This window comes from Saccopteryx bilineata, chromosome 2 (assembly GCF_036850765.1).
Source record: "Saccopteryx bilineata isolate mSacBil1 chromosome 2, mSacBil1_pri_phased_curated, whole genome shotgun sequence".
NCBI lineage: Eukaryota > Metazoa > Chordata > Mammalia > Chiroptera > Emballonuridae > Saccopteryx > Saccopteryx bilineata.
Genome location: NC_089491.1, coordinates 117427544 through 117452978, shown reverse-complemented (window position 1 = coordinate 117452978; position 25435 = coordinate 117427544). Strand labels below are relative to the sequence as shown.

General features: G+C 47.2%; 1 protein-coding gene across 1 annotated transcript; it reads left to right on the top strand.

Annotated features, from left to right (window-relative positions):
• Positions 1 to 12534: 12534 nt before the first annotated feature.
• FGF6 (fibroblast growth factor 6) lies at positions 12535 to 24824 on the top strand. The gene is made up of 3 exons (XM_066254781.1): positions 12535 to 12880; positions 13866 to 13969; positions 24648 to 24824. Exons 1-3 carry the CDS (start codon positions 12535 to 12537, stop codon positions 24822 to 24824), a joined length of 627 nt encoding a protein of 208 aa, XP_066110878.1.
• Positions 24825 to 25435: the final 611 nt, after the last annotated feature.

Sequence of the window (25435 nt, the reverse complement as noted above, 5' to 3'; positions counted from 1 at the left end):
ACCGTGGGTGGAGAACTAAGGAACGTACTACCAGATTCCACTTCAAGGAAAGAGAATATACTTTATATGACTCAAATCCCATCAAGGTTTGTTTTCTAGCCCACAATATAATCTATCTTGGTAAATGTACCATGTGTCATTGAAAATAATGGGAAGTCTGCTATCTTTGGATGGATAGTTTTATAAATGTCAACTAGGTCAGGCTGATTGATAGTGTTGTTCAGGTCTTCTCCTGACTTACTGACTTTCAGTCTACTTGCTTCATGAACTGTTGAGATAGGGTATTGAAATCTCTGTAATTATAGATTTGTCTATTTTTACTTGTAGTAATATCAATTTTTGATTCATGTTTTCTGAAATTCTAATTCCAGGTACATAATTATTTATGATTGATATGTCCTCTTAATTAATTGTTCCTTTTCCATTATGAAATAAATGCTTTCATTGTTTATACTATTCTTTGATGTGAAATTTATTTTTTCTGATATCAATATAGGCATTCGAGTATTGATTTATTTTTATTGTACTTGTATTTTTATATTTGCAGTGGGTTTTTTTTTCCAGGCAGGACACATTGAGCCATGCTTTTTTATCCAGTATGACAATTTCTCTCTGTTAATGGACATATTTAGACAATTTGTATTTAATAATCACATTAAACACAGGTTAAATCTAGTATCCTACTACTTGTTTGCTTTGCTATATTTTTGCTTTTTCTTCCTTCTTTTGAGCTAACTCAGTGTGCTTTTCAGGATTCTCTCAAGCATTTGTCAACTCATTTGTTAGCTTGTTAGTTATAACTCTTTGATTTTCTTCTTTTAGTGGTTACTTTAAGGTTTATAGAGTACATTTTTTTAACTTAATATACTCTGCCTTCCAGTGATGTTATCCTACCTCATGTATAGCAAAAGAACTTGGCAACATTTCTCTCCTACTCTTTAGCTGTGTTGTCACACATTTTATTTCTGCATATATTGTTATAAACCCTACACTACATTGTTATTGTGTGTAATCAGTCAATTATCTTTTAAAGATATTTAAATAAGTTAAAAATCATCTATTTACCAACATATTCGCCATTTCCAGCACTCCTCAATTCTGTAGGAAGATTCATACTTCCATATGGTATCATTTTTCTTTTTTCCTCAGAGATTTACTTTAACATTTCTTGTAGTGTGAGTCTGTTGGAAAAAAATTCTTTCAGCTTTTGTTGACTGAAAATGATATTATTTTGCCTTTTATTCTAAAAAAAAATGTATATTTACTGACTATAGAATTCTAGATTGCCCTGGCCGGTTGGCTCAGCGGTAGAGCATCGGCCTGGTGTGCGGGGAACCCGGGTTCGATTCCCGGCCAGGGCACATAGGAGAAGCGCCCATTTGCTTCTCCACCCCCCCCCCTTCCTCTCTGTCTCTCTCTTCCCCACCCGCGGCCAAGGCTCCATTGGAGCAAAGATGGCCCGGGCGCTGGGGATGGCTTCTTGGCCTCTGCCCCAGGCACTAGAGTGGCTCTGGTCGCGGCAGAGCGACGCCATGGAGGGGCAGAGCATCGCCCCCTGGTGGGCAGAGTGTCGCCCCTGGTGGGCGTGCCAGGTGGATCCCGGTCGGGCGCATGCGGGAGTCTGTCTGACTGTCTCTTCCCGTTTCCAGCTTCAGAAAAATACAAAAAAAAAAAAAAGAATTCTAGATTGATAGTGTTTCCTTTCAGTATTTTAAAGATATTGGTTCACTGTCCTCTCATTTGCAATATTTTCTACAAAAAAAAAATCTGCTGGCATTCTTACCTTTCTTTGTGCATATGTGCTTTCTTTCCCCTTTGGCTACCTTTCACCCCCTCTTGTCGTGGTCTTTATTTTTTTAATATTTTTTTCAATTTTTAAATTATAATTTATATTCAATATTATTTTGTACTGGTTTCAGATTTACAGCAAGGTGGCTAGGTAATCATATACTTTATAAAGTGTTTCGCCTGATATTTTCAGTATCCAATGGGCAATTCTTGGCTGATTTCAAGATTTTCTATTTGCTACTGTTTTCCAGTAATTTGATTAATATTGCTTTGTAGTTTTTTGTTTGTTTGTTTGTTTTTTGTATTTTTCTGAAGTTGGAAACGGGGAGGCAGTCAGAAAGACTCCTGCATGCGCCCGACTGGGATCCACCCAGCACGCCCACCAGGGGGTGATGCTCTGCCCATCTGGGGCATTGCTCTGTTGTGACCAGAGCCATTCTAGCACCTGAGGCAGAGGCCAAGGAGCCATCCCCAGTGCCTGGGGCCAACTTTGCTCCAGTGGAGCCTTGGCTGCAGGAGGGGAAGAGAGAGACAGAGAGGAAGGAGAGGGGGAGGGGTGGAGAAGCAGATGGGCGCTTCTCCTGTGTCCCCTGGCCGGGAAGCAAACCCGGGACTCCTGCACGCCAGGCAGACGCTCTACCACTGAGCAACCAGCCAGGGCCTGTAGTTTTCTTTATATTGGGGTTTATTGAGCTTCTTGGGTTTGTGACTTTATAGTTTTCCTCAAATTTGGAATAATTTTAGTCATTTTTTTCTCAAAAATATTTTTTTGTCTCTTCCCCTTAATTAGAGACTCCAATTATACATATCTTAGGTTGCTTGAATGATACCTTTTTTAAATAATTATTTTATCTCTCTGTGATTCATTTTATATAGTTTCCATTGTTATGTCTTCAGTTTTACTCATCTTTTCTTCTGCAATGTCTAATCTGTTACTAATACTATCTAGTGTACTTTGCCTCTCAAGCAGTGTGGTTTTCATCGCTAGAAGTTCAATAGCCTCTATGTCTCTACTTAACAGGACTGATATTTCCTATAGCTTTTTGAAGGTATAAAATACAATTATAGTAAGTGCCTTAATGTCCTTGTTTTATGAGTCTAACATCCATGTCAGTTTCCAGGGTGGTTTCAACTTTTTAAGTTTTTCTCCTTAACATGATTCATATTCATTTTCTTTTCTGTATTACTGGTAATTTTTTATTGTATATCAGTCATTTAAATTTTGCCCTATTGCTGTCTGGATGTTTTTGTATTTTTATGAATATTTTTTTTATTGATTTTTAGAGAGAGGAAAGAAGAGAGAGAGAAACATCCATTTATTATTTCATTTATTCATACTGTCATTAATTGATTCTTTTTTTTTTCTGAGTGTCCTAAATTGTTTATTAGGTAAGAATTTTACAAGCATTACTTATATTAGCGATAATGGTGGAGCTGGAGAGGATTGTGCCTTCTCCATGCCGCAGGGCGAGAACCACCAATAGTGTGGTGGGACTTGTGGCCCTTTCTAAGGTCATGGCTCTTGTGGTCTGCAGATGTCTAGCCTCATATCTCTCTGTGCTTGTGGAGCGGTTTAGTGATCCATTAGGTGTCAGGATTCCTTCTGACAGCCTTATGGATCAATGAGGATGACCTCAAAGAATCTTCACCAACCCCATAGGAATTCAAGTCTCTCAGGACCCCACTGTGGCGTCCAGCTCGTTCCTTGGCAACAGAATGAAGGCTTCCAGCAAACTTTAACTGGTTAACATCATGATGGACAAGCTTGCCATAGACCACACTCTTAGGAACAGGGTGTTTGTGGCCACCAAGGTGCACAAGAATCTGATGTATGACCTAACCTTGCTTGGCCTTCTATCCCAGCCTTCATGCTATATCAGGAATATGGGGTGAAGGCCTTGAGGAGCACAGAGAGCTGGAAGCACTGCCAGCAGCTTATCCTGAGAAAGAAGCACATCACATCGGACTGTTTCTTCCTCCATAACCCCTGGATGTATTTCTGTCTATTCACAGCCTTCAGGTAAGCCAAAAGTACCCATTTTGGCTTACCTGAAGGTTGTGAACAGACAGAAAGAGAAATGGTTAATTGTTGTTTGTGCCCTGACAGGAGATCAAACCTGCAACCTCAGCATGTAGGGATGACACTCTAAACAATGAGCTACCTGGTCAAGGCCATGAATATTCTTGAGTTTTTACCCCCAGTGACTTTATTTTTTATTTATTATTTATATATAATAAATAAAAAATTATTTATTTATTAATTATTATTATTATTATTATTTATTTTGCATTTCTCTGAAGCGAGAAGCAGGGAGGCAGAGAGACAGACTCCTATATGCGTCTGACCGGGTCCATCCAGCATGCCCACCAGGGGGTGATGCTCTGCCCATCTGGGGTGTTGCTCTGCTGCAATTGGAGCCATTCTAGCACCAGAGGCGGAGGCCATGGAGCCATCCTCAGTGCCAGGGCCAACTTTGCTTCAATGGAGCCTGGGCTGTGGGAGGGGAAGAGAGAGATACAGAGAAAGGAGAGGGAGAAGGGTGGAGAAGCAGATGGGCACTTCTCCTGTGTACCCTGACCAGGAATCAAACCTGGGACTTCCGCACGCTGGGCCAGTGCTCTACTGCTGAGACAACTGGCCACGGCTGCAAACAGACTGAAACTTTTGGGTTTTTCTTTTAATATTTTTAGATGGGACCAAAGCAGCATATGATCTGAGGATAATTATTCCCCACTCTTAAAGCAAGACCCTTCTGAGTATTCAACTGAATGTCTATGAATTATTATATTTTTCGGTATGTGCAGTGGCAACAAGCACTGTTTCCAGTCCTGGGTGAGTACCGTTCTCTCTAATTGCTTGGGTAATTCCTTCCCCAGCCTCAGGCAGCTTACATATGTGCTGACACAGACTCTGCTCACCACTCAAGGAGGTCGTCCCCCTGCACATCTCTGAGTTCTCTCTCTGGGCAGCTCTCTCTTCTCTGGTGCTCCGACCTGACAACTTGACCCGGCAAGACTTGAGTTTCCCCTTGTCAGCCTCATACTAAATTCAAGGTGCTTACCTAAATTTCTGCTTCCTATGTCAAAACTGAAAACTCTCTTAAGACAAGAAGCTAAGGCAGTCGTATGATTTACTTTGTTAATTTTTCATTTCTCAGGAATCACTGTCTTTGGTTGCCTGATGTCTAATGTCTCAAAAATTTGTTTGATATATATTTTCCAGTTTTTAAGTTGTTTCAAGCAGACAGGTAAAACTACTTCCTGTTATTGCACTTAGGTGGGAAGTGGAAGTCTTAAAGCTGAGAGGGAGAGGAGCGGAGCCTTACTCCGGGCCTTCCATATTGCCGTTACTAAGGCGTCACTCTCTAGTGGTTGCTGCTGCTCGTCCTGTACTGAGAAAGTCTCATTCTCTCCATTCTGACCAGTCTGAACCCAAACCAACCTGTGGGAGTTCTGCGAATTGTTCAACTCCCAGGTCCCGGGCTGCGGTTTTCCTGGTCCTGTGAAGTGTCGCCCTGTGTGGTGTGGTTAGTATTCAACAACTGACTTGAGGACAAACTTACAGGTTTTGGGGGCTCTTTTTTTACATACACCCTCTTCTTTGGTACTCGACCCTACAAATTCTGGCTGCCTTTGTCTCCTCAAACTTTGTGTCCTTAACTGCTTGTGACCTTTGGCCACCACTTGAGTCCTCCTTTCTTGCTCTGTGTTCTGGAAGCGCATCCAGGAAAGGATCACAGGGTCCACTTCATTTGTTTCCTTCCTCTCAGAGGTCACAGTGCTGCCTGGTACCCAGTATCTAAAGCAAGTCGTTCTATCTAATTGTCCGGTTTTGTTGTTGTTAGTTATGGGAGTATGGATCCAGTACAAGTTGTTGCTGTTAGTTATGGGAGTACGGATCCAGTACAAGTTTCTCCAGTGTGGTGGAAACAGAAGTCACCAATGCAGCTATTTTTTTGAATGACAAAATGCAAATTATAATATTATATAAAAGAGGGTTTTTTTAAAATTAATATGCCCACCCCCACCAAAATTCTGATCACACCTTAACAGAGGGTTTGGCTCTTATTTAAGAATCACTTATCTAATGAAATCCATACATTTACATTTACTCAAACTTTTTTTCTTTTTTTTCTTTTTTTTTTTGAGAGGCAGGGAGAGAGAGACAGGAACATGGAGCTGCTCCTGTATGTGCCCTGACCGGGGAATTGAACTGGCAACCTCCGCGCTCTGGGATGATGTTCAAACCAACTGAGCTATCCGGCCAGGGTTTAATTTTTTTTTTCTTTTTATGCATTGATAGAGACAGAGAGAGGGAAAAGGAGGAAAGGAAGCATCCATTTGTTGTTCCACTTAGTCGTGTATTCATTGGTTGCTTCCCATGTGTGCCCTGACCATGGGATAGAACTCACAACCTTGTCATTTCGGGATGAGGCTCTTAGCTGACTGAGCTAACCAGCCAGGGCCTACTGAAACATCCCATATACCTTATTCTGTGGCAGGAGCTGTGCTAGGTTTTGAACATACAGAAATGAATAAGACACCACTGCTGCCTCAAAGATTTTGCTCTCAGAATGACAACCGAATCAGATTATTATCCTCTAACCTGCTAAGGGTAGTGATAGAGATATGCACAGAACATTAATGAGGTAAGGTAAGGAGGGAAGACAGGGACACCAGACCCAGCTTAGAGATAGCTGGAAGGTTGACAGAGATTGCTTCCGGAGGTGACATTTAAGCTTTAAGTCTTTAAAGATGGGAAGCAATTCACCAGGCAAAGAGAGGACAGAGCAGAGACGCGAAGGCAGAAGCAGCCCAGAGCCTGCCTGAGAACGGCAGACCACGTGAGTTTGCTGAAGCAAACATTCCCCGAGAGGGAGAGGCCGTGGATGGAGCTGGAGAGGATGGCAGAGGTCAGGACACGGAGGGCCTGTCATGCCACACTGGGGAGCCTGCCATTAGGGCTGAGTCTTTTACATAACTCTGCATGGTGGCTGGCAGGGTGCATGACTGCCTCAGCATGCAGTAGGTATTATTAGATGATGATCATGAAAGGCAAATCTGAGAAACTGAAAAACTCTGAGCAGAGCCAAAGTCTCTTATGTTCTGAGACTCCAGAAAGTTATCTGACTCCTCCGCCCCTTTGCAAATTCAGCTGAGATGTGTGGCCATGGTGATCGGCTAAACCCGAGATGCTGCTTCCTTGGCAGTTAGCTAACCCTCTAGGTGTGTCTCCATGGCTGGAGAACAGTGAGGGGAGGAAGGGGAGAGGGTGGGGAGAGGAGAGAGCGAGCAAGACAGAAAGAGAAGACAGCTGGGAGACAGGAAGTCACACTGAGACAGCCAGATTGGGGGATCAGATTGAAGAAATAGATCACAAAGAACTTTAAACCAAGATGATTTCTGGGGTGGAGAGGAGAATATGGCCTCCTCCCAGCAGCAGATTCTGCAAATCCTTGGAGGCCCAGGCCACAAAGCTGATTGGCCAGGGCCTCCCCTCCTGCTCACTAGAAGGACTCCTGGGAGTGCAACAGGCTCTCTGTTCTGAACTTGTGCCAGGATTCACCCATACTAGACAGCCCATGGTTTCCCCAAGTGGAAGTCTATTTGCCTAGAAGTGAGGAGCTACTGCAAAAAAACCCAACCTGAAGGCAGAGGGAATCCAACTTGATGGCCTTGACTCATTGCAAAGACTTAATCTTCTGCAGGCAAAAGTCTAAAGTAAAATCCGAATGAGTAAATCACCAGGGCACAAAGAGTACTGGTCAGACATTTCTTTAACAAGCATCACTATGGGAAGGGACTAAAATATTCATCCTTGCTTTGAAACAGAACACAAGGCAGCTTTGGCTCCTCAAGGTCTTCAGGTCCTGAGCTATCATGAGAAACATAACAAAGTAGTTCCCCCTTATCCACGCGAGATGCATTCCAAGACTCCCAGTGGATGCCTGAATCCGCAGATAGTACTGAACCCTAATTCACTTAGACTCTGCCAAAATTATGGCAGGCGCATCTTCATCGGCAGAGACAGCCTCTCACTAATTTTTATATTTCTCAGTCCAGATCTATCCCTGAGTCTGTGTGACCATCCCTTACCTGCAGTAAATGGTTTGCTGTCACTTGTTCGGGGGGTCCCCTGCAGAAGTCTTGCACAGGCTCAGTGCTTTCCGGCACAGCACGCTGCCATCAGTCGGAACACGTTTTCCGCTTGTGTTTCCCACCCACACATTGTATGCCTTTTCTGTCCTAACTAAGCACTTGTCATGCACTATCACATTTGCAGTCAGAGGTGTGGCAGCAAAATTAGCACAAATTTCTTTTTCCTTTTTTAGAATTTCACAGAAGATTTGTCTTTACTGTAGATCTTAGCAATCTCAGCTTTAAAATGTTTTCTTTCTTTATTAAATCAAGAGCTTCCACCTATTCACGTAACAGAAGCACTTTACGGCTGCTCTCTGGCCTGTCTGAATTGCCAGCATCACTACGCTTGTGCTTTCAGGCTGTTGTTGAGCGACAGAAAGATTATTTAAACATCAGCACTGTGACGTCTCGACAGTTGACTCAATCACCAAGATGGCTGCTCAGTGACTAAGGGCTGACACTGTGGATTCACTTGTCAAAGGGATGATTCACATCCTGGATGGGACGGAGTGGGATGGCATGAGATTTCATTATACTATTCAGAACGGTGTGCAGTTTAAAACTTACGAACTATTTCTAAAACTTTCATTTAGTATATTTGGACGGCACTTGCCCACAGGTAACTGAAATTACAGAAAGTAAAATTGCTTATAGGGAGCACTGCTGGACCTGTCTGCTGCCCAGGAGGAGTAGGAAGCTGGGGGACAGGGCGGTCCACGCAGCTTCCCCGCGGCGGTCCCACGCAGGGGAAGTCGCACACTCACCAACACAGGCGAGACGTGCTCTGGGACTCCAGAAACCACGCGGGGGTAACTTAGAGCAGGAAGACGTTCCACAGGAGCTGGTCGAGGCAGAAACGAGGGAGATTTGAGTTAAGATGCTAATGGCTCCCACTGGTACGGGTGAGACCCGGGGAGAGTTGACGTTCACCAGGAAAGTATGAAGTATGAATTCCTCCAGCTAGCAAAATCATTCCTGATCCTCCTCGGAGATCTTTGTCGTAGTAGAAATTTTTTCCCTTGAATCTTCCCGCGTAAGGTTTCGTGGGCCCTAAATGCCCCTCTTTGCTCAGCTCTCGAGCCTCTCCTCTGCACAGGCCCGTCTCCTGCCCATCAAGGTCCCTGAGAAAACTCTGCCACCAAACACCCGTGTCGCCGCCCAGGTGCCTGTCTGAGCAGGAGGGAGGGCCAGACCAAGGGCGGCAGCCAGGCCCCTGTGCCAGGAGAGCTCAAAGAAAGCCCAGGATAGAAGGATAACGCTAAGCACAGGTGCTATTTTATTCTCTACCTTATCATTTCCTGTATTTTACCAGATTATCTGTAGAAAAAAGCAAATGCTTTTCGAAATCAAGTGTAAAAAGTGTAAAAAGAAAGCACAGCTTCCCACAGTCTGCACGAGCTTGGTGTGTTCTCCCTGTGGTCACTGTGGAGGCATTCGACCTTTATTATGTAATGAACAGCCCTCACAGAAGGCAACCTGCCTGGCCGGGACAGGGGCAGTACCACTGTACAGGTAGAATTTGGCCGACATGGACTGCAGGGTGCCCCACTCGGGGACAAGGACCCCGTCATGGAAGGAGACAAACGTTAACATTTTTCCCATTCACCTCCACTAACTCTTGGCTCATCCAGAGAAAGTGATTGACAACCCCACAGGCTGCTGGACAACTATTTGAAAGAGGGGTCCACGGAGAGGCCTCCTCCACCTGTTACTCTTTTCTTTATCACTTCACATCCATAGGGGTCCCTAAGCCCCAAGAGAGGGGTCAAGTGCAAATCTGGTAAACCAAGAAGCCCTAGCAGTTGTCAACTTAATTAGCCTCCAGGAAAAATATATGGCTATCTGAGCACAATGGAGTTGCTATAGAGACAAGCCCAGGAGGCGCATTTAGAACAGGGCCTCATCACATCACCCGATAAAAATAAGACCTAGGCTTTTTAATAGAATGAATTACTTAAGTTTTATATTTAACAGGGGACGATACCAAGGCTATTACTGGTTTTCAGAATATTTTAGGAATCTAGGCTGCCTGCTTCTACATATGTTAACAGCCATCACAACATATGGTCTGGTGGCTGGCAGTTAAGAACTAGAAGCTTATGTGTCTCTCACCCCATGAGATGAGAGAAGGTCCTTCTCACTTTGGGTTTGTCCTTCTTTAATTGGTTAAAAGGTTTTCACAACATTTCAGGGAAAGATGGGGAAGAGCTCTATGTATTGTGTTTTGCAGCAGGATATTTGCATATATTATTGATAATGCCTATAACAGCCCTATGAAATGATGATCTCACTTTGCAGATGAAAAACCTGAGGCTCAGAGAGGTTCAACATTTTCCCAAGGTCACACAGCTAATAAATGTGTAGCAGAGTAAGAACTCAAATCCAAGTATCCCCCGTTCCAAAGCCCATTGCTTTATGACACCAACCAATCTCTGCACAGAAAGGGATCTGGCATGAGGTGAATTTAAAGAGATTTAACATTTTATTAATATATAGCATGGACTCTGTTATTGTTTAATCTCTCCTCTAGGGAGGCCCCAAAGTGGATGGGCTTCAAGAAGAATTCCAGAGATCCTAACCTCTGCTGATGCACGTCGCCCCATTTATCCAAGGCAAGTGTTCATATCAGACCAACATTTCTGATCATCCAGCATGCTTCAGGGGAGCCTCCTCCCTAGGTCATTCCAGCAAGTGTAGTTGACACAAGATTCCAAAGTAAACCTCATCGATGGAGTGTCTCCCCTGCTCTTGCATACATGAAAGCTTAAACATAGGAAATCAAGCTGGGAATCCAAAGTGAAGGGTTTGGTTTTTATTTCATTTTTTAAATGACAGTTTTGTGATTGCATTATTCACGACTCTCTTACTCTACATAGAGATGCTTGCTTGCTTTCTGTTTATGTATTTATTTACCATTTTCCTAGAAAGGCCTACACAGTAGACTCAATCTGTGCCCGCAAGGTGCCAGTCCTTCCTTGTGGTGGGAAGTGGTGGTGTTGGTGATGCTAAGGCTGGGCATAAGGCCATGGATGGGACGGGGAGGGGAAAGGTGGTCAAAGCGAGCCCAATAGGGAGAATAATACTAAGCAGGGGTACACATGACCCTCCCTGCTGTCCACTCAGTTTATCGGCTAAAAGTAGGGACAGAAGATGTCTGGGTTCCAGGGCACCTGAGAGAACTTATCAAGGGCAGCACTGTCATGTGTGGCTTGGCGGAAAGCTAACCCAAGCATCACTCTGCATGAATGAGGCAGAGAGGCAGAAGGTAGGTAGAAGCCTCAGACTGGAGAGTGAGACCCAAGCCAGAGCAGAAGACTTGGAATCAGAGAGCAGGGAGTGGTGTCTCAGAAGAGTCACTGAGCAGTGGCCTCACCCTGGGAGCTTTCTCCAAGCTGCCTGCAGCCCCCAGTCTGTGTATATGAGTGGATTATTTTGTTGAAATACTCCTGTGATGTACTCAGCATGTCATGAGCTCAGGAGTCCCTGTGGGCCAGCCTGGAAATCTAACTTCTATCATGGGCAATCACACAGAGGTTAAAGGAACATAAGCTTTCGATTCAGCCCAACTTTATGTTCCAGCTTTGCCACTTAGGAGCTATGGCGACTCAGGCAAGACATTTGAGTTCTCTATGCTTGAACTTTCTTGTCTGTAAAACGGAAGTAACATCAATCAGATATCAAATGGCCAGGTAGGAAAATGGCCAGTGGGCTATGTCAGGGGCCAGAGACCACTTCTCCTCCATTGGCTGGGTCAATGCCATGGCCAGGACAGTGAGCCGACACCAGATTCTAGCCTCCCCCACACTGTGACCCTCACACTCCCTGGATAGTCCTCTACCCACTGCTGCCAATCTCTGTCTTCTCCTCCTACAACGGTCCAGACTTTCGATGTCCCCTGAGCCTCTCTTGCCATCAACTGTGAGCTCTTTCCATGAAAAGTTCTCTAGGGTAACTCATAGGCCCTGGTCATCACCTGCCACCGAGCCTTCCCCTATCCCTGTCTTTACCCTTTGCCCTCTAAATAAGGAAGCTAGCCCTGCCAGGCCAAGAACTTCTGCCCAATTTGGGTTCTGGGTAGCCTCTTGCCTCCGTCTTTTCCCGGGCCCCCAGCCAATTCCTCCCTCCCTCAGAGATGCTCCCTGGTCACTTCATTCCTGCCTCATAGTTGGAATGACAGCGGCTCCCAGAATCCCTGGGGCACGGGGAGGGTGATGGGGGTCTGGGGAGGCAGCCAGCTCAGGAGCAGGTTAATGTTACAGCCCTGGATAAGTGAGCTGGGCCAGTTGACGTCAGGGTGATGATGGGTGGAGGGGAGGGCCAGGCTGCTGCACTATAAAGATAGGTCAAATCAAATATAATCAACCCGGGACAGAGCTAGCGGGCGAGCTAGACAGCGTCCCCAAGCCATGGTCCCTACCAGCCACGGCTCAGCCTGGGTCCCTCTGCTCCCAACCCGAGCATCCGAAGCAGGCTTTGGTTTTATGTCAGCAGCCTTCATCTGCCTTCCAAAAATAAGCCCCTGCCGCCATGCCGAGGGGAGAAAAACAAGAAGGGCGGTATTTTTAGGGCCATTAATTCTGACCACGTGCCTGAGAGGCAAGGTGGATGGCCCTGGGACAGAGGCTGTTCATCGCTATGTCCCGGGGAGCAGGACGTCTTCAGGGCACGCTGCAGGCTCTCATCTTTCTAGGCGTCCTAGTGGGCATGGTGGTGCCCTCACCTGCAGGCACCCACGCCAACAGCACGCTGCTGGACTCAAGGGGCTGGGGCACCTTGCTGTCCAGGTCCCGAGCTGGGCTAGCTGGAGAGATTGCTGGGGTGAATTGGAAAAGTGGCTATTTGGTGGGGATCAAGCGGCAGCGGAGGCTCTACTGCAACGTGGGCATCGGCTTTCACCTCCAGGTGCCCCCCGACGGCCGGATCAGCGGGACCCACGAGGAGAACCCCTACAGTGAGTGCCAGTTGCAGCCAGTTGGGAAGCTGGGAACTTGAGACCAAGCAGGGCTGAAAGATGGAGGGGCCTTGCTCTAATGTGTGGGGTCCTATATAAAGGGGAGAGAAATGCTGCTGTCCATTTGGACGCCCGTAACGGAGCCACCCCTCCCAGAGTCGCTTTGACCCTTCCTAGGTGCAGGCTCAGTATGCTGAGGCCCAAGCATCCCGGTGTGCTTTGTCATTACCCCATGGAGCCCCTGTGGCACTCGCTACTTCAGCATGACAGGGCCATCTGTGGCCATATAAGATCCCTGGGAGCCATCAGCCTGAGAAGACGTAAAGTGAGGATGGGGAGAATGAGCGAAGATACTTGGACCAAATTAGACACGGCTTCTTTTTATTTAGCTTTCCCCTTTGAGAAGGAAAGGCAACTGGTTTGCACAATTTCCAGCTGAAGCACATCCTTCTTTTTATTTCACCCTGCTCCCTCTGTCCCCAAGTCTGCAAGTTGATGGGTTGCTGCATAGATAGGTTGTGCCACCCAAGAGTGGGGCAGGGGCAGGGGCTGCAGGACCCAGGCCCACCGTCAGCCTCTGCTGATGATGCATTTGCAAGATTGAATGGGCTGAGATTTGTTGAAACAAGTTGAGTATACTTTTTTAACAAAACTAGTCAGAGGTCATTTTTTTACTCACCTCAAGGGTTTAAGTCAGTAAAAGCCCATATTCAAAGCTCATCTGAAATAGATACCTGAGTGGACGCTGTGACCCCTAACTCTGAAGTCAGAGCTTCCCTTGCAGAACTGAATTTTTGACAGTACAGTGGCAAGACCTGCTGGGTCTAGCTGCCGGACTTCCTGAAAGGAGAGTGCTTGGGGACAGAGCTGATGGGGGGGTCTGTCTTTCTAGGGGCAGGGGGGTGGGCCGAGGTGCCCTGCAGGGTCACCTTAGGTGGAGGTCCCACACCAGCCTCAAGTAACACAGCCCGCATTTCCTTGTCAGGCCTGCTGGAGATTTCCACAGTGGAGCGAGGTGTGGTGAGTCTCTTCGGAGTGCGAAGTGGCCTCTTCATTGCCATGAACAGTAAAGGAAGATTATACACAACGGTGAGTTCATCAGGCCAGGCTGTGGGAGACCTGAAGCTTACACAGCTGAAGAAATCAATACAAAATATTGAGCATAGAAATGAATATGTATCTAGAAGGTGAAGGAAGGGAGGCCGTGGGAGGAGCCTGGGAAGGTGAGAGGCCTTGAAGCTCAGGCTTTGTTTGGAAGCTTCACGGTACATCGGCCTCTGCACTGGGCCGTGGTTTCCCTGACCCTACCCACCAGAGCCTTTGTAATTCAGCAGGGCTGTGGGTCAGAGGAAAGCCTGCATTCTGGCCTACAGCCGTCATCCAGGCGCTGGTGGGTCCACCCCTGGCCGGGAGAGGCCCACAGAAGCAAGCCTGTAGAGTGCTCCACGCTTTGCTCCACGGCCCATCCTCCAGGAGGCGCCCGCAGCCTCAGAGCGGTTGAGGGAGGAGAAATGGATGCTCTTTCCCTCACCTCCATCAGGGCAGGGACACTTTGGTTTAGGTTTTAAGTCTTCTAGTCCTAGATCCCAGAGGCTGGAGAAGCATCTTCCTAGGCGGGTACAGGCCCACCCCCTACTCACTAGCACAGAGTACCCCCTGCAAGGTTTACCTTGCCCACCGACCCCTGAGCACAGTCACCAAAACTCTGCCCTCTGAAGCCCTTCACCCAGGGTCTCAGCCACAATTCAGCCGACTTCCACATACAGGCTGGGGAAGCGTCCCCATGATGCGCAAGAAACGAGGAGTGTTTTTGACAGAACTAAGCGGGCTAAAGAGGAAGAACTCCGAGCAATCAGCAAGGAATAGCGGGGTTACTTGTGGGAAGGATGTGAAGGGCTGCTCTGCCTCTCCTTGGAGACAGACTGAGGACCAGGACGTGAACAGAGAGATCTGGGACTGGTGCCGGCTTCCGGGGAGACTGTCCCAACAGAGGAGGTCTGTTAAATATCTGAACAGGATGCTCCGGCCCTTGAACTTGAGCACTAGCACCTCTCAGTCTGGGCTGGTTTGCATGGAGACGGGGCATGGGTTAAATTCAGTGGGTCTCTGAGATGAAACGAGACACAGAGGGTCCATGGGGCTGGAGCTGGAACACAGGTCTCGGTCTGCACACCTCATGTCCTTCTGCGGTGGGCCTTGTGTGCATTGCCTGCCGCGTTCTGAGGCGGTCCACACACAGCCATGACTGACACAAGGCCTGGGAGGCCTGGTCTCTCAGCTGTAAAGTGAGGATGAAGATCCAATGCGCCTCCCAGGGTGCTGGGGGGTAATGCTCAGAAAGCACTCTGCAGGGCACCCACAAACAGTAGGTGCTCAGCATGGGGAAGCTATTTATATTGTCTGAGGACTCCTCTGAGGAGGGCAAGGCACCTGCCGAGGCTGGAGGCTCTGCACCCCTCCTTCCTAGAGATGAGATGCAAGGGAGGACTATTTGCATTCACATCACCTTGGTAACTTGTTAAAGGCACAGATTTCCAGCGACCTCCCTGATGCTTTATCCTGTAGGGGTGACTGAGGGCCTGGAAATCAGCTTGTTTGTTTTGTTTGTTAAGTTGTTGTGTTTTGTTTTATTTTGTTTTGGTGTTTCTGAGGCAGAGGGAGGCTTCGGGGCCACCAAGCTCCACGGCCTCTCCCCTGATCCAGGGTCACCCCAGCCTGAGAGCTGGAGGGCTGGGAGGTGACGGCAGCATGGGGTCCTCAGATGCCCTCCGTGACTCTCTGCAAAGGTGATGGAGAGGACCGGAGGCGGCTAGGACCAACCTGGGTTTCAGTGGAGTAGGTCCCCCCTCTGTGAGTGAGTCATCCCCAAAGCCCTTCTCAGCAGCCAGCACGGTGCTTGGAGTCCCACCCGCTGGAGCGCGGCTCTCAGGGTGTTAGCCACGGGACCCAACTCAAGGGCTCTTTGGCAAGTACATGTTCTGGGAGTCAAGTACACCTTTATTAACAAACTGTTCAGTATTTCTCCTTACCCAGAAAGGAATTCACTTGTGAGGCGGGGAAACGGTACAAATATAGCGTGTGTTTATCCACTTCCCACTTTAAGTCCACGATCGGTAGGGAGAAGCCAGGGAGGGCTGGGAACGTGAGCTCTGGCAGGAGAGGAAGTGCTGCAAAGGGGCAAAGCGCTCAGAGTAACGGGGAAGGGCGCCATCTCTCTGAAGTGCGGACTGACTCCTCAGGTAGGAGACACGCCCGGCCCTCACCCTAGGCACAGGACTTCAAAGGGGCCAAACGGGGCTCACTAAGTGAACAGAGTTTAGGAAGAAAGGGACTTTTCTGAGAACAGACAGGTCCCCCAGCCCCGCACACCCCAGGAGCATTTGGCCAGGTCGTACCTCCAAGGAGGGAGAGTCCCCTCCGTGGAGCCCAGGGCCAGGCAGGAGTGGGGCTAGACAGGGGCGTCGCTGCGCTGTGCCCCAAGCCAGGGCACCTGGAGCTGTGTGTGGCCAGCACCCCTCCTGAGCACCCCTCCTGCTCCAGCAGGGCCGGTGGGGCCAGTTATCACACTCTAAAAAAACAATGACCAACTGATCCCGGAGCCAGGAAGACTCCTGCTGGGTGGTGATTTCATTCACACTATTTCCCTTTAAGCCCCCAGAGCTGCCTTATCCCTGTGGCTCAGCTGCTACTGCCCATAAATGGGACTCTTCATGGGGGGAGGAGAACCACACTGGGCAGGAGACAGGGGACAGTCCGTGGTGGGAGAGTAACTGCCAAAAAACCCACTGAGGAAAAGCAACATCCCAGGCACCTCATCTCTAGGAAAAAGGGGTGCCGGGCCTCGGCAGGGTGCCTCGCCCTCCTCAGACAACATAAGTAGTTATCCCATACTGAGCACCTACTGTTTGTGGGTGCCCTGCAGAGTGCTTTCTGAGCATTACCCCCTGCACCCCGGGAGGCGCATTGGATCTCCATCCTCACTTTACAGCTGAGAGGCCAGGCCTCCAATGCCTTGTGTCAGTCATGGCTGTGTGTGGACCGCCTCAGAACTCGGCAGGCAATGCACACAAGGCCCACCGCAGAAGGGTATTAGGTGTGCAGACGGGGACTCGTGTTTGAATGAGGCAGAATAAGTGAATTCCAATCTCCTTTAAAATTAAAATCAAACAAAAGACACAGCTCTTCACCTGACAGTGGTTCTATTAGAATTCCTTGGCTAAAAAAAAAAAAATTACTGTCAATGAAAGAAAGTCTTGTAAGAGTTTATTTGAGCCAAACTGAGGACCATTGCTGGGAAGCAAAATCTCAATGAATTGAGAAAATGCTCCAGAGAAGGACAGTTTTGCAGCTTACTTTATGCATTAGAATCAAAGGAAGAGACTGTGGGTAGGGGATGTTACATGAAATTCATTGTGGTTGATTCCAGAAGCAGGGAAAACTCTAGGATTGGATGAAGAGTAAAACGAAAACACAGATACCTCTTGTACATGGTGGGTAGAGGATAGTGAGCAACCAACACGTACAGCCCATAGAGGTGGTTTCAGGGAGCAAGAGGACGGTGAGGGGTCTGGGGTCTCACGCGCTGGTGCCCGCGGTGGTGCCTGAGGGGTCTGGACACGGGTGGTGCCCTGAGGGGTCTGGACACGGAGGGACTCGGACATTCCAAAGATATGTATGGTAAATGCCAAAGACAATGGGCAGGCTCACTGAAGCAAAGACTGACCTTTGTCAAGGAAACCACAGGCCTAGGATGTGGCTACCCGCCATAACTCACTTCTAGTTAGAAATTTCTATGTGCAGACCACCCTGTGTGGGTTACTTTTGGCCTCTGAGTTTGTTGAGCCCACCATGCAGGCCGCCCTGAGCCTGTCAGTTCTGGAAAGTGACCCCTTCTCATCCATAGCATACAGTGACAAAAAAGGGACTAGAAATTCAGTTATGCTTTCAAGTGATTTCAGTTTTATTAATTATAACTGCATCTTTTAAATCAATAGTAGCATGGCTATGTGCAAAACACTCTACCCAGAGAGGCCTTTGAGAAGGACACAGGGGAGGGGAGGGCTGTACCTATCCCTCAGTCAGGGCTCTGCTGCTGATCCTCCGGCCGATCCTCCGGCCGATCCTCTCAGCTCAGGTAGCCGAGTCCGGGGTCCTGAGGGGAGGAGAGGGAGGACCTGTCAGCCTCAACCCAGGTGCAGGTTCTGGGCGGTGGGACTGGAGTGCAGGGGAGGCCGGGCTGCGACCAGGGACCTGGAGAGCCTGCAGACAGCCTCACCAACGGCCTTTGCCTGCTACAAAGAGCTACCAGGAATGAGAAGAGGGATGTGCCTGGTGAAAACATTTTCAAACACTTCTAAATTCCCAGTGCGAGTGTGTGTCAGAAATGAGGGCTAACGAACACAGACCTTTCTTCAGAGCTGCGTGATGTTATTTTGTCTTTTCAGCTAAGGACAGGAAGAGAAGCGGTCAAGGGCTGCCGAGGAAGGGGTCTTAGGACAAGCAGTTTTCTTTCTTGTTTCTTACTCCCTACACCACGCACCCCCACCTCCACACACACAACCAGGAATAACAGGGACAAGTGGCCACGGGCAGCCGTGGGAGGAAGAACTGTACAGACAGACCAGACCTCCATCAGCCCAGGTGGCTTAGCTCTGCCTGAAGGCAAGAGATGACTGGTCCACTCCAGACTTTGAGGGGCGTTTTTGCCAGAGGGATCTCATGCTGATACACCCACACATCTACCCCTCTGCTGACGGCCTTCTCCATAGCGAGACCTAAATGCTTTAGAGTTTGGTTCACAGAAGTCTGATTAGACCTAGATGGAATGTAAGGCATTGTCACATTGGGCCTTGAGGCCCGGCAGGCCCAAGAAATGTGAGCTGGTGGAATTATTTTCATTTGTTCAAGTAATGATATATGGGAGCTGCTTTTATTACCACGACATTCACTTGGTATGAGTGCTTTTCTTCTCAGAGCTGAGGAGCCGGTTTTTCTGAGCCCAGAGAACTCAGAGCACAGGGAAATGGTGCAGGTACCTGAATTAAGGGGCTAGGTCCTGGCACCAGTCTGAGCATCAGTCATGGCCGCAGGAAAATCCCACCAGTCTGAAGCATCAGCTGCACCCAGGGGTTCAGGGAAGCTACCCACAGGCCTGTAGCCACCTGAACCCCGAGCACAGGTGGGGGTTGCTCAAAGGAAAGGGTGAGGGAAGGGTAGAGAGGCTTCCAAAACGAACTTCATCCGTTTCCCTTTTCTCGCTTTAGATTCGTGCAGAGTTCTGGGGAAAGCTGGTGATAGGTGATAAGCTAGATAAAAGGGACAGAGTGGAAAAACAACAGAAGTCAGAAACTTTATAAAGAAGGAGGGGGAATGTGAACACTCAAAATCTGACGAGCAGACAATAAAATACAGTGTATAAACCACTATCACACGCATGTAAAGGAATATGTTTTAGGAGACCCGGACACTAAGGAAAGGCTAGATTCTTAAGTTGGACACAGTAGAGTGGGGGATCTGAGCGAATGCCCTCAGAGCTTCTTGCCAGAGCGGCTCAGTTCCATCCCCTTCTCCTCCTCTTTCCCCACCCTCTGCCTCAAGATTTGATTCCCTCTCGGGAGCTTGCAAACCACACATGAAACCTCTCCCCTAACCACCATCCAGCTCAGAAAATGAATTCTCCTGAAAATCAATGGGGCGGTTACTCTCCAGGGACAAAGTCAGAACAGAGGGGAAAGCAGTGGGCGGAGACGCAGCTGTGACAGGAGGACAGGGAGGAGACCACCAGAGTCCGATACCAATGTTTTCTCCACTTCCTGGCCCACCTTCTATCCTGAGTCCCTTTTCCATTTTAAGTAACCTGTTTATATGACTAGGGAATGCACGAACATGGTCTAAAGCGGAAAGCAAATATAGAAGGATATACAGTACCATGGAAATGGTCTCATTCTCACTGCTGTCCTAACACCACCTAACTTCCTCCCCAGAGACGCCACTGTTAGCAGTTTCACGGGTACCATTCCAGGAAGGACCTGTGTCCGTGTCCGTGTGTGTGCACGCGCACCTGCGGGTGTGCACATGCTGGGATCATTGTTTTAAATCACATGGACAGGAGTATACTATAGATACCGTTTGAACCTTATTTCTTTACTTAACAATCCCTCTCTGAGGCCATTTTAAGTCAGTGCACAAGGAGGTTTCTTATATTCTCATGGTTTCTAGTATTCTACGGTGTAGATTGACCACACCTGAGTTAACCACCCCCTCCTAAGAGACACTAAAGCTGATGTAGGTCTCTTATGATTGTAGCAAACCCTGCAATAACTTTCGAACACTTGTGGGAGTGTACTGGTAAGATGAATTTCTAGAAGCAGAATGACTAATCAAAGCTATAATACATTTTAATTTTGATACTGTCAAATTGCTCTTTTTTTTTTTGTATTTTTTGTATTTTTCTGAAGCTGGAAATGGGGAGAGACAGTCAGACAGACTCCCGCATGCGCCCGACGATCCACCCGGCACGCCCACCAGGGGCAAACACTCTGCCCACCAGGGGGCGATGCTCTGCCCCTCTGGGGCGTCATTCTGCCGCGACCAGAGCCACTCCAGTGCCTGGGGCAGAGGCCAAGGAGCCATCCCCAGTGCCTGGGCCATCTTTGCTCCAATGGAGCCTTGGCTACGGGAGGGGAAGAGAGAGACAGAGAGGAAGGAGGGGTGGGAGTGGAGAAGCAAATGGGCACTTCTCCTATGTGCCCTGGCCGGGAATCAAACCAGGGTCCCCTGCACGCCAGGCCGACGCTCTACCACTGAGCCAACCGGCCAGGGCCAATTGCTCTTGATAGTTTGTAACAATTTACACAGCAGCAGATATTAAGTGAGAATTCTTAGTCTCTTGCCCTCAACCAATGAAAGTATATTATCAAATATTGTTCTTTTTTTGTCATCTGACATTAAAAATGGGATCTCACGTTTTTGTGTGATTTATTTTTTTCTACAGGCATTTTTCTTATGTTTAAATGCTGTTTGTATTTCCTTTTTTGTGAGTTGTCTGTTCATTAACATCCATTTTTCAGCAAGTTAAGGGTACTGAACACGGTAACAAAAGTCCTTTTTGCAATATATCACAAAATATATTACAAAATATAACATTGGAATATTTCTTATTCAGTTTGTTATTTATATTTTTATTTTGTTTAAGGTTTTTCAACTTTTTTTCCCAAGATGAGTAGAATGTATTTATTTATTTTTATGGCTTTTAGGGGTTTTTTTGTGTGTGTGTGTGTCCTGCTTAGAAAGCTTTTCCTGACTTAAAAAAATTTTTTTCCTGGATTTTTAAAGTTCTTCTTTTTTACAATTAAATCTTTGCTCCTTTTAGAAATTCCTTTAATATAACGAATGAAGTCATGCATCAAACTATTATTGTCATTGTTATTATTGTTACCAACACCATGTTTTTGCCAGTGATTTGAAATCCTACTTTTATTTTTAGATCTACTTTTAATTGATATTCATTTCAGATCCATTTTTATTATATATTCATGCACTTTGGGCTTGACTTCTTGACTTTCTATTTTGTTCATTGAGCTGCACCTGACTTTTCATCAGTGTAGCTTTGCTTCTCTTTAACTTTTATAATCAGCACTGAGTTTACCTTCTCTTGGTGTTGTTGCTCCAGAACTTGGCCCATCAACAGACTCAGATCTTGTGACTGACTCTACACCGCATGACAGGTACAGAATCCACTGTCTAGAGAGGCCCTGAGGAGGCGGGACCTGAGTCAGCCTCAGCCTCCACTCATGCTCATCCTGGCCCTGCGCCTGCTCACGCAGACTCACCGCCTGCCAGTTCTTCAGGCAGTAATTCCAGAGCTTAAAAACTAAGTTCTCCAATAACCCACAGCAAGTTTTGCAGAAATGGTGATCTAGGGTAAGGCAAAGTCTCTTAGGACTTTTAAGGTTGAGTAACTCATGATTCATTTGGAAAAGCATAATGATAGACATACCAATTTTTTTTTAATTTTACTATGTGCCAGGCATTATACCAAGGACTTTTCATGCATTATCTCAATGAATGCTTACTCCAATTCTACAACATAATTATTCATACTGCTCCCACTTTACAGATGAGGCAACTGAGGTTTAGGAAGTTAGTTTGTCCAAGTTCGCATGGCTAAGTAAGAGGTGAATCATCATCAGTCTAACCGCAAAGCTATTGCTCAAGTACGTTCTTTACCTACTTTGATTTATTTTCCCTATTTGGGGGATGTTCCTTCCTTCACTCATTCCACACATACTTATCAGGCACCCATAAAGAGGGAAAGGAAAGCTTGTGGGGACTCCCCTGAGGATACCAAAGAGCCATTTGATGGTGGCTGGTGAGAGCTTTCACATTTGTCTCAAACAAGTTAACATAAAGTGAAATGCTTTGTAAACTAGGGGCAAGGGAGGGGAAGGGAAATGCATTTGACAGTGGGCCCACCACACCCTCCTGCTCACTCCCATCCTGCATGCAAACAGCCATCCACGTGGGGGTACCTGTGCATTTCAGTGTTGTTTCTATTAAGTCATCATTCATTCAGCACCATCATTCATTCAGCACCATGTCCTCAACAAGGCACAATTCTAGTCTGGAGGAACTTGAAGTCTACTGGGAAAAGAAAGAAACCAGGGCATAGGGATCACACATTGTTTTAAATGCTGTCTGAGAGGTGAACTCAAATGGCTGGGGGAGTCTGGGAGGCCTTATGAGCAAGCTCGTCACCATATGTTCATAACAGGAAGAGGCTCTCCTCCATTGCCCACTGCCAGCCAGGTCAGGGAGTTCATAGTACAATTTCTTTTGAGAAGGTCAGACGACACCCTGGCACAGCCAGTCAGCCATTGAGTGAGGTGTTTTTTTTTTTATAGCTGAGGGCCCCAGTCAGCAGGAAGGAGTCAGAAATTATACTCCACCTATTTCTCTCTATTTCGTTCTTATTATTATTATTTTTTGAATTCTCAGGTCTCCTGAGCCCCACCTCACTCTCTTCCTCTAGCACCCTCCCCCCAGAGTTCTTATTTACCAAAGCACGCAAACCCTTGCAACTACTTTCAGGACAGGAGCTCAGGCAGGCGTGGGGAGCAGAGGGCTCTCTCTTCTAGGAATATAGGACGACTTGGGTGATTTATTGGCAGTGTACTTGCTGATTTGTGACAGGAAGTCCAGAACTCATTTTCTAAATAGGTGGGCCACACACAGTCTTCTACCAAATTAGCAATTTATCGCTGGCCCCAGACTCCATGGCACCACCTGTCACTCAGAGAACCAAGTTCTTTTCCCCATGAAAGCACTGCTCCTCACCACCTCGCTGTTCCCGCACTTCTCTGGAGAATTGTGAATGTCTAGGTGGCAAAGGGCATCTTCTGGACTCAAAGTCAAAATGTCTTTTTTTAAGGGCTAGCAAACTTGGGACTTCAAGTGGGAAAGACAGAGGGAAGAAACACAAGTGGAGAGAGTGAGTTACCATATTCAACAGACAGGATTGGGAAGGACTTTGGGAACTATGTCTCGACCCCTCCACTAGGCATCCCCCAGCACACAGCTTGCACAAAAGGGACCCTGGGACTTCAAGGGGAGGAGTCTGCTCCAGGTCACACAACGAGGAAGTGGAAGAGCCACTAACTAGAACCCTCTCAATCCTGTTCCACTGAACCACCTCTCGCAGGACTGGAAAAAACAGCCTATTCTTCCTCCTTTTCTGGCCCTGGAATAAATGATCATCTAGGTGTGCAATAGAAAATGCTCTGAAAAAAGGAACCCTCATACACTGTTGGTGGGAATGTAAAGTAGTACAACCATTATGGAAGAAAGTATGGTGGTTCCTCAAAAAACTGAAAATAGAACTACCTTATGACCCAGCAATCCCTCTACTGGGTATATACCCCAAAAACTCAGAAACATTGATACGTAAAGACACATGTAGCCCCATGTTTATTGCAGCATTGTTCACAGTGGCCAGAACATGGAAACAACCAAAAAGCCCGTCAATAGATGACTGGATAAAGAAGATGTGGCACATATACACTATGGAATACTACTCAGCCATAAGAAATGATGACATCGGAACATTTACAGCAAAATGGTGGGATCGTGATAACATGATACGAAGCGAAATAAGTAAATCAGAAAAAACCAGGAACTGCATTATTCCATACGTAGGTGGGATATAAAAGTGAAACTAAGAGACATTGATAAGAGTGTGGTGGTTATGGGGGGAGGGGGGAATGGGAGAGGGAAAGGGGGAGGGGGAGGGGCACAAAGAAAACAAGATAGAAGGTGACAGAGGACAATCTGACTTTGGGTGATGGGTATGCAACATAATTGAACGACAAGATAACCTGGACTTGTTATCTTTGAATATATGTATCCTGATTTATTGATGTCACCCCATTAAAAAAATAAAATTAAAAAAATAAATAAATAAATAAATGAAAAGGAAAAAAAAAAAAAAGAAAAGAAAATGCTCTGAACTGAAAGTCAGGAGACTCACCCCATGTGACACCAACCATCCACCTATGTCCCTGAACCTTGGTTTCGTCCTTGTAAAGGTGAGAGGGGACCATGGGAGTTCTGACGTCTCTTGCTGTTCAGACCTTTCATGATTGTGTCCACCTAGGCTGGCTTACATCCCACAGCGGTCGTCGTACAGAGGGCAGGGGAAGGGCTCCTGGCAGAGGGGTCTGCTGTGCCTTGTTTATAATTGACCTTCCGCTGTTTGTCCACTCCTCTGCAGCCCAGCTTCCAGGAGGAATGCAAGTTCAGAGAAACACTCCTGCCCAACAATTACAACGCCTACGAGTCAGACCTGTACCGAGGGACCTACATCGCACTGAGCAAATACGGACGAGTAAAGCGGGGCAGCAAGGTGTCCCCAATCATGACCGTCACTCACTTCCTGCCCAGGCTATAAGGACCCTGAAAGAAGCCTCACAGGTGGAAAGTGACATTTATTTTTCTATTGGAATTTTGCACAAGTGAACAATTCTCCTTACCCCCCATAACTCCTGAGTCAGGTTTTTTCTTGTGCTTGGTGAGACCTGAATTGGTTCCCTTGGCCACTAGACCCCATGACATGTAACCCACACAGTGGGGTTGCTGCCAGCATTCTGGAGTGGCAATAGAGCACATGCTCTGACTGCGCCCAAGGGAAGAAGGTGCAGGTGACACTTGTGGAGTGGGACCTTGTGCCCAAGCACAGGCCAGGGTGGAAACGTGTGTGTGTTGATGTATGTCCATACATCTTTGTACATGTTGTCAGGGCAAAGGCATTTCAGAGCATCAGGTTTCGTTCTTCCAAGATCATCGCTGCCTGCAAGAATGTCACGTATCAGCAGGATGGATGTGCACTCCCACTGCCTCTTTCCAGTCATTTTTCCATTCAGAGGCCCCTGCCTGCATGGGTGGCACGGGTGGCACAGGCGGCACGGGAGGCACGGGAGGCGGGGAGCAGCAGGGTGAGCGGGAGGAAGATTTAACTGCAAACCGGAAAGGAAGTGAGCAGCCCCTGCAGTCTTCCTGCTC

What these genes read in the sequence shown, in the direction of transcription:
- FGF6 (XM_066254781.1), top strand. Translation starts at nt 12,535, where the DNA reads ATGGCCCTGGGACAGAGGCTGTTCATCGCTATGTCCCGGGGAGCAGGA. An exon ending in CCACGAGGAGAACCCCTACA is followed by an intron (nt 12,881 to 13,865) that starts GTGAGTGCCAGT and finishes TTTCCTTGTCAG; the next exon opens with GCCTGCTGGAGATTTCCACA. An exon ending in AAGGAAGATTATACACAACG is followed by an intron (nt 13,970 to 24,647) that starts GTGAGTTCATCA and finishes ACTCCTCTGCAG; the next exon opens with CCCAGCTTCCAGGAGGAATG.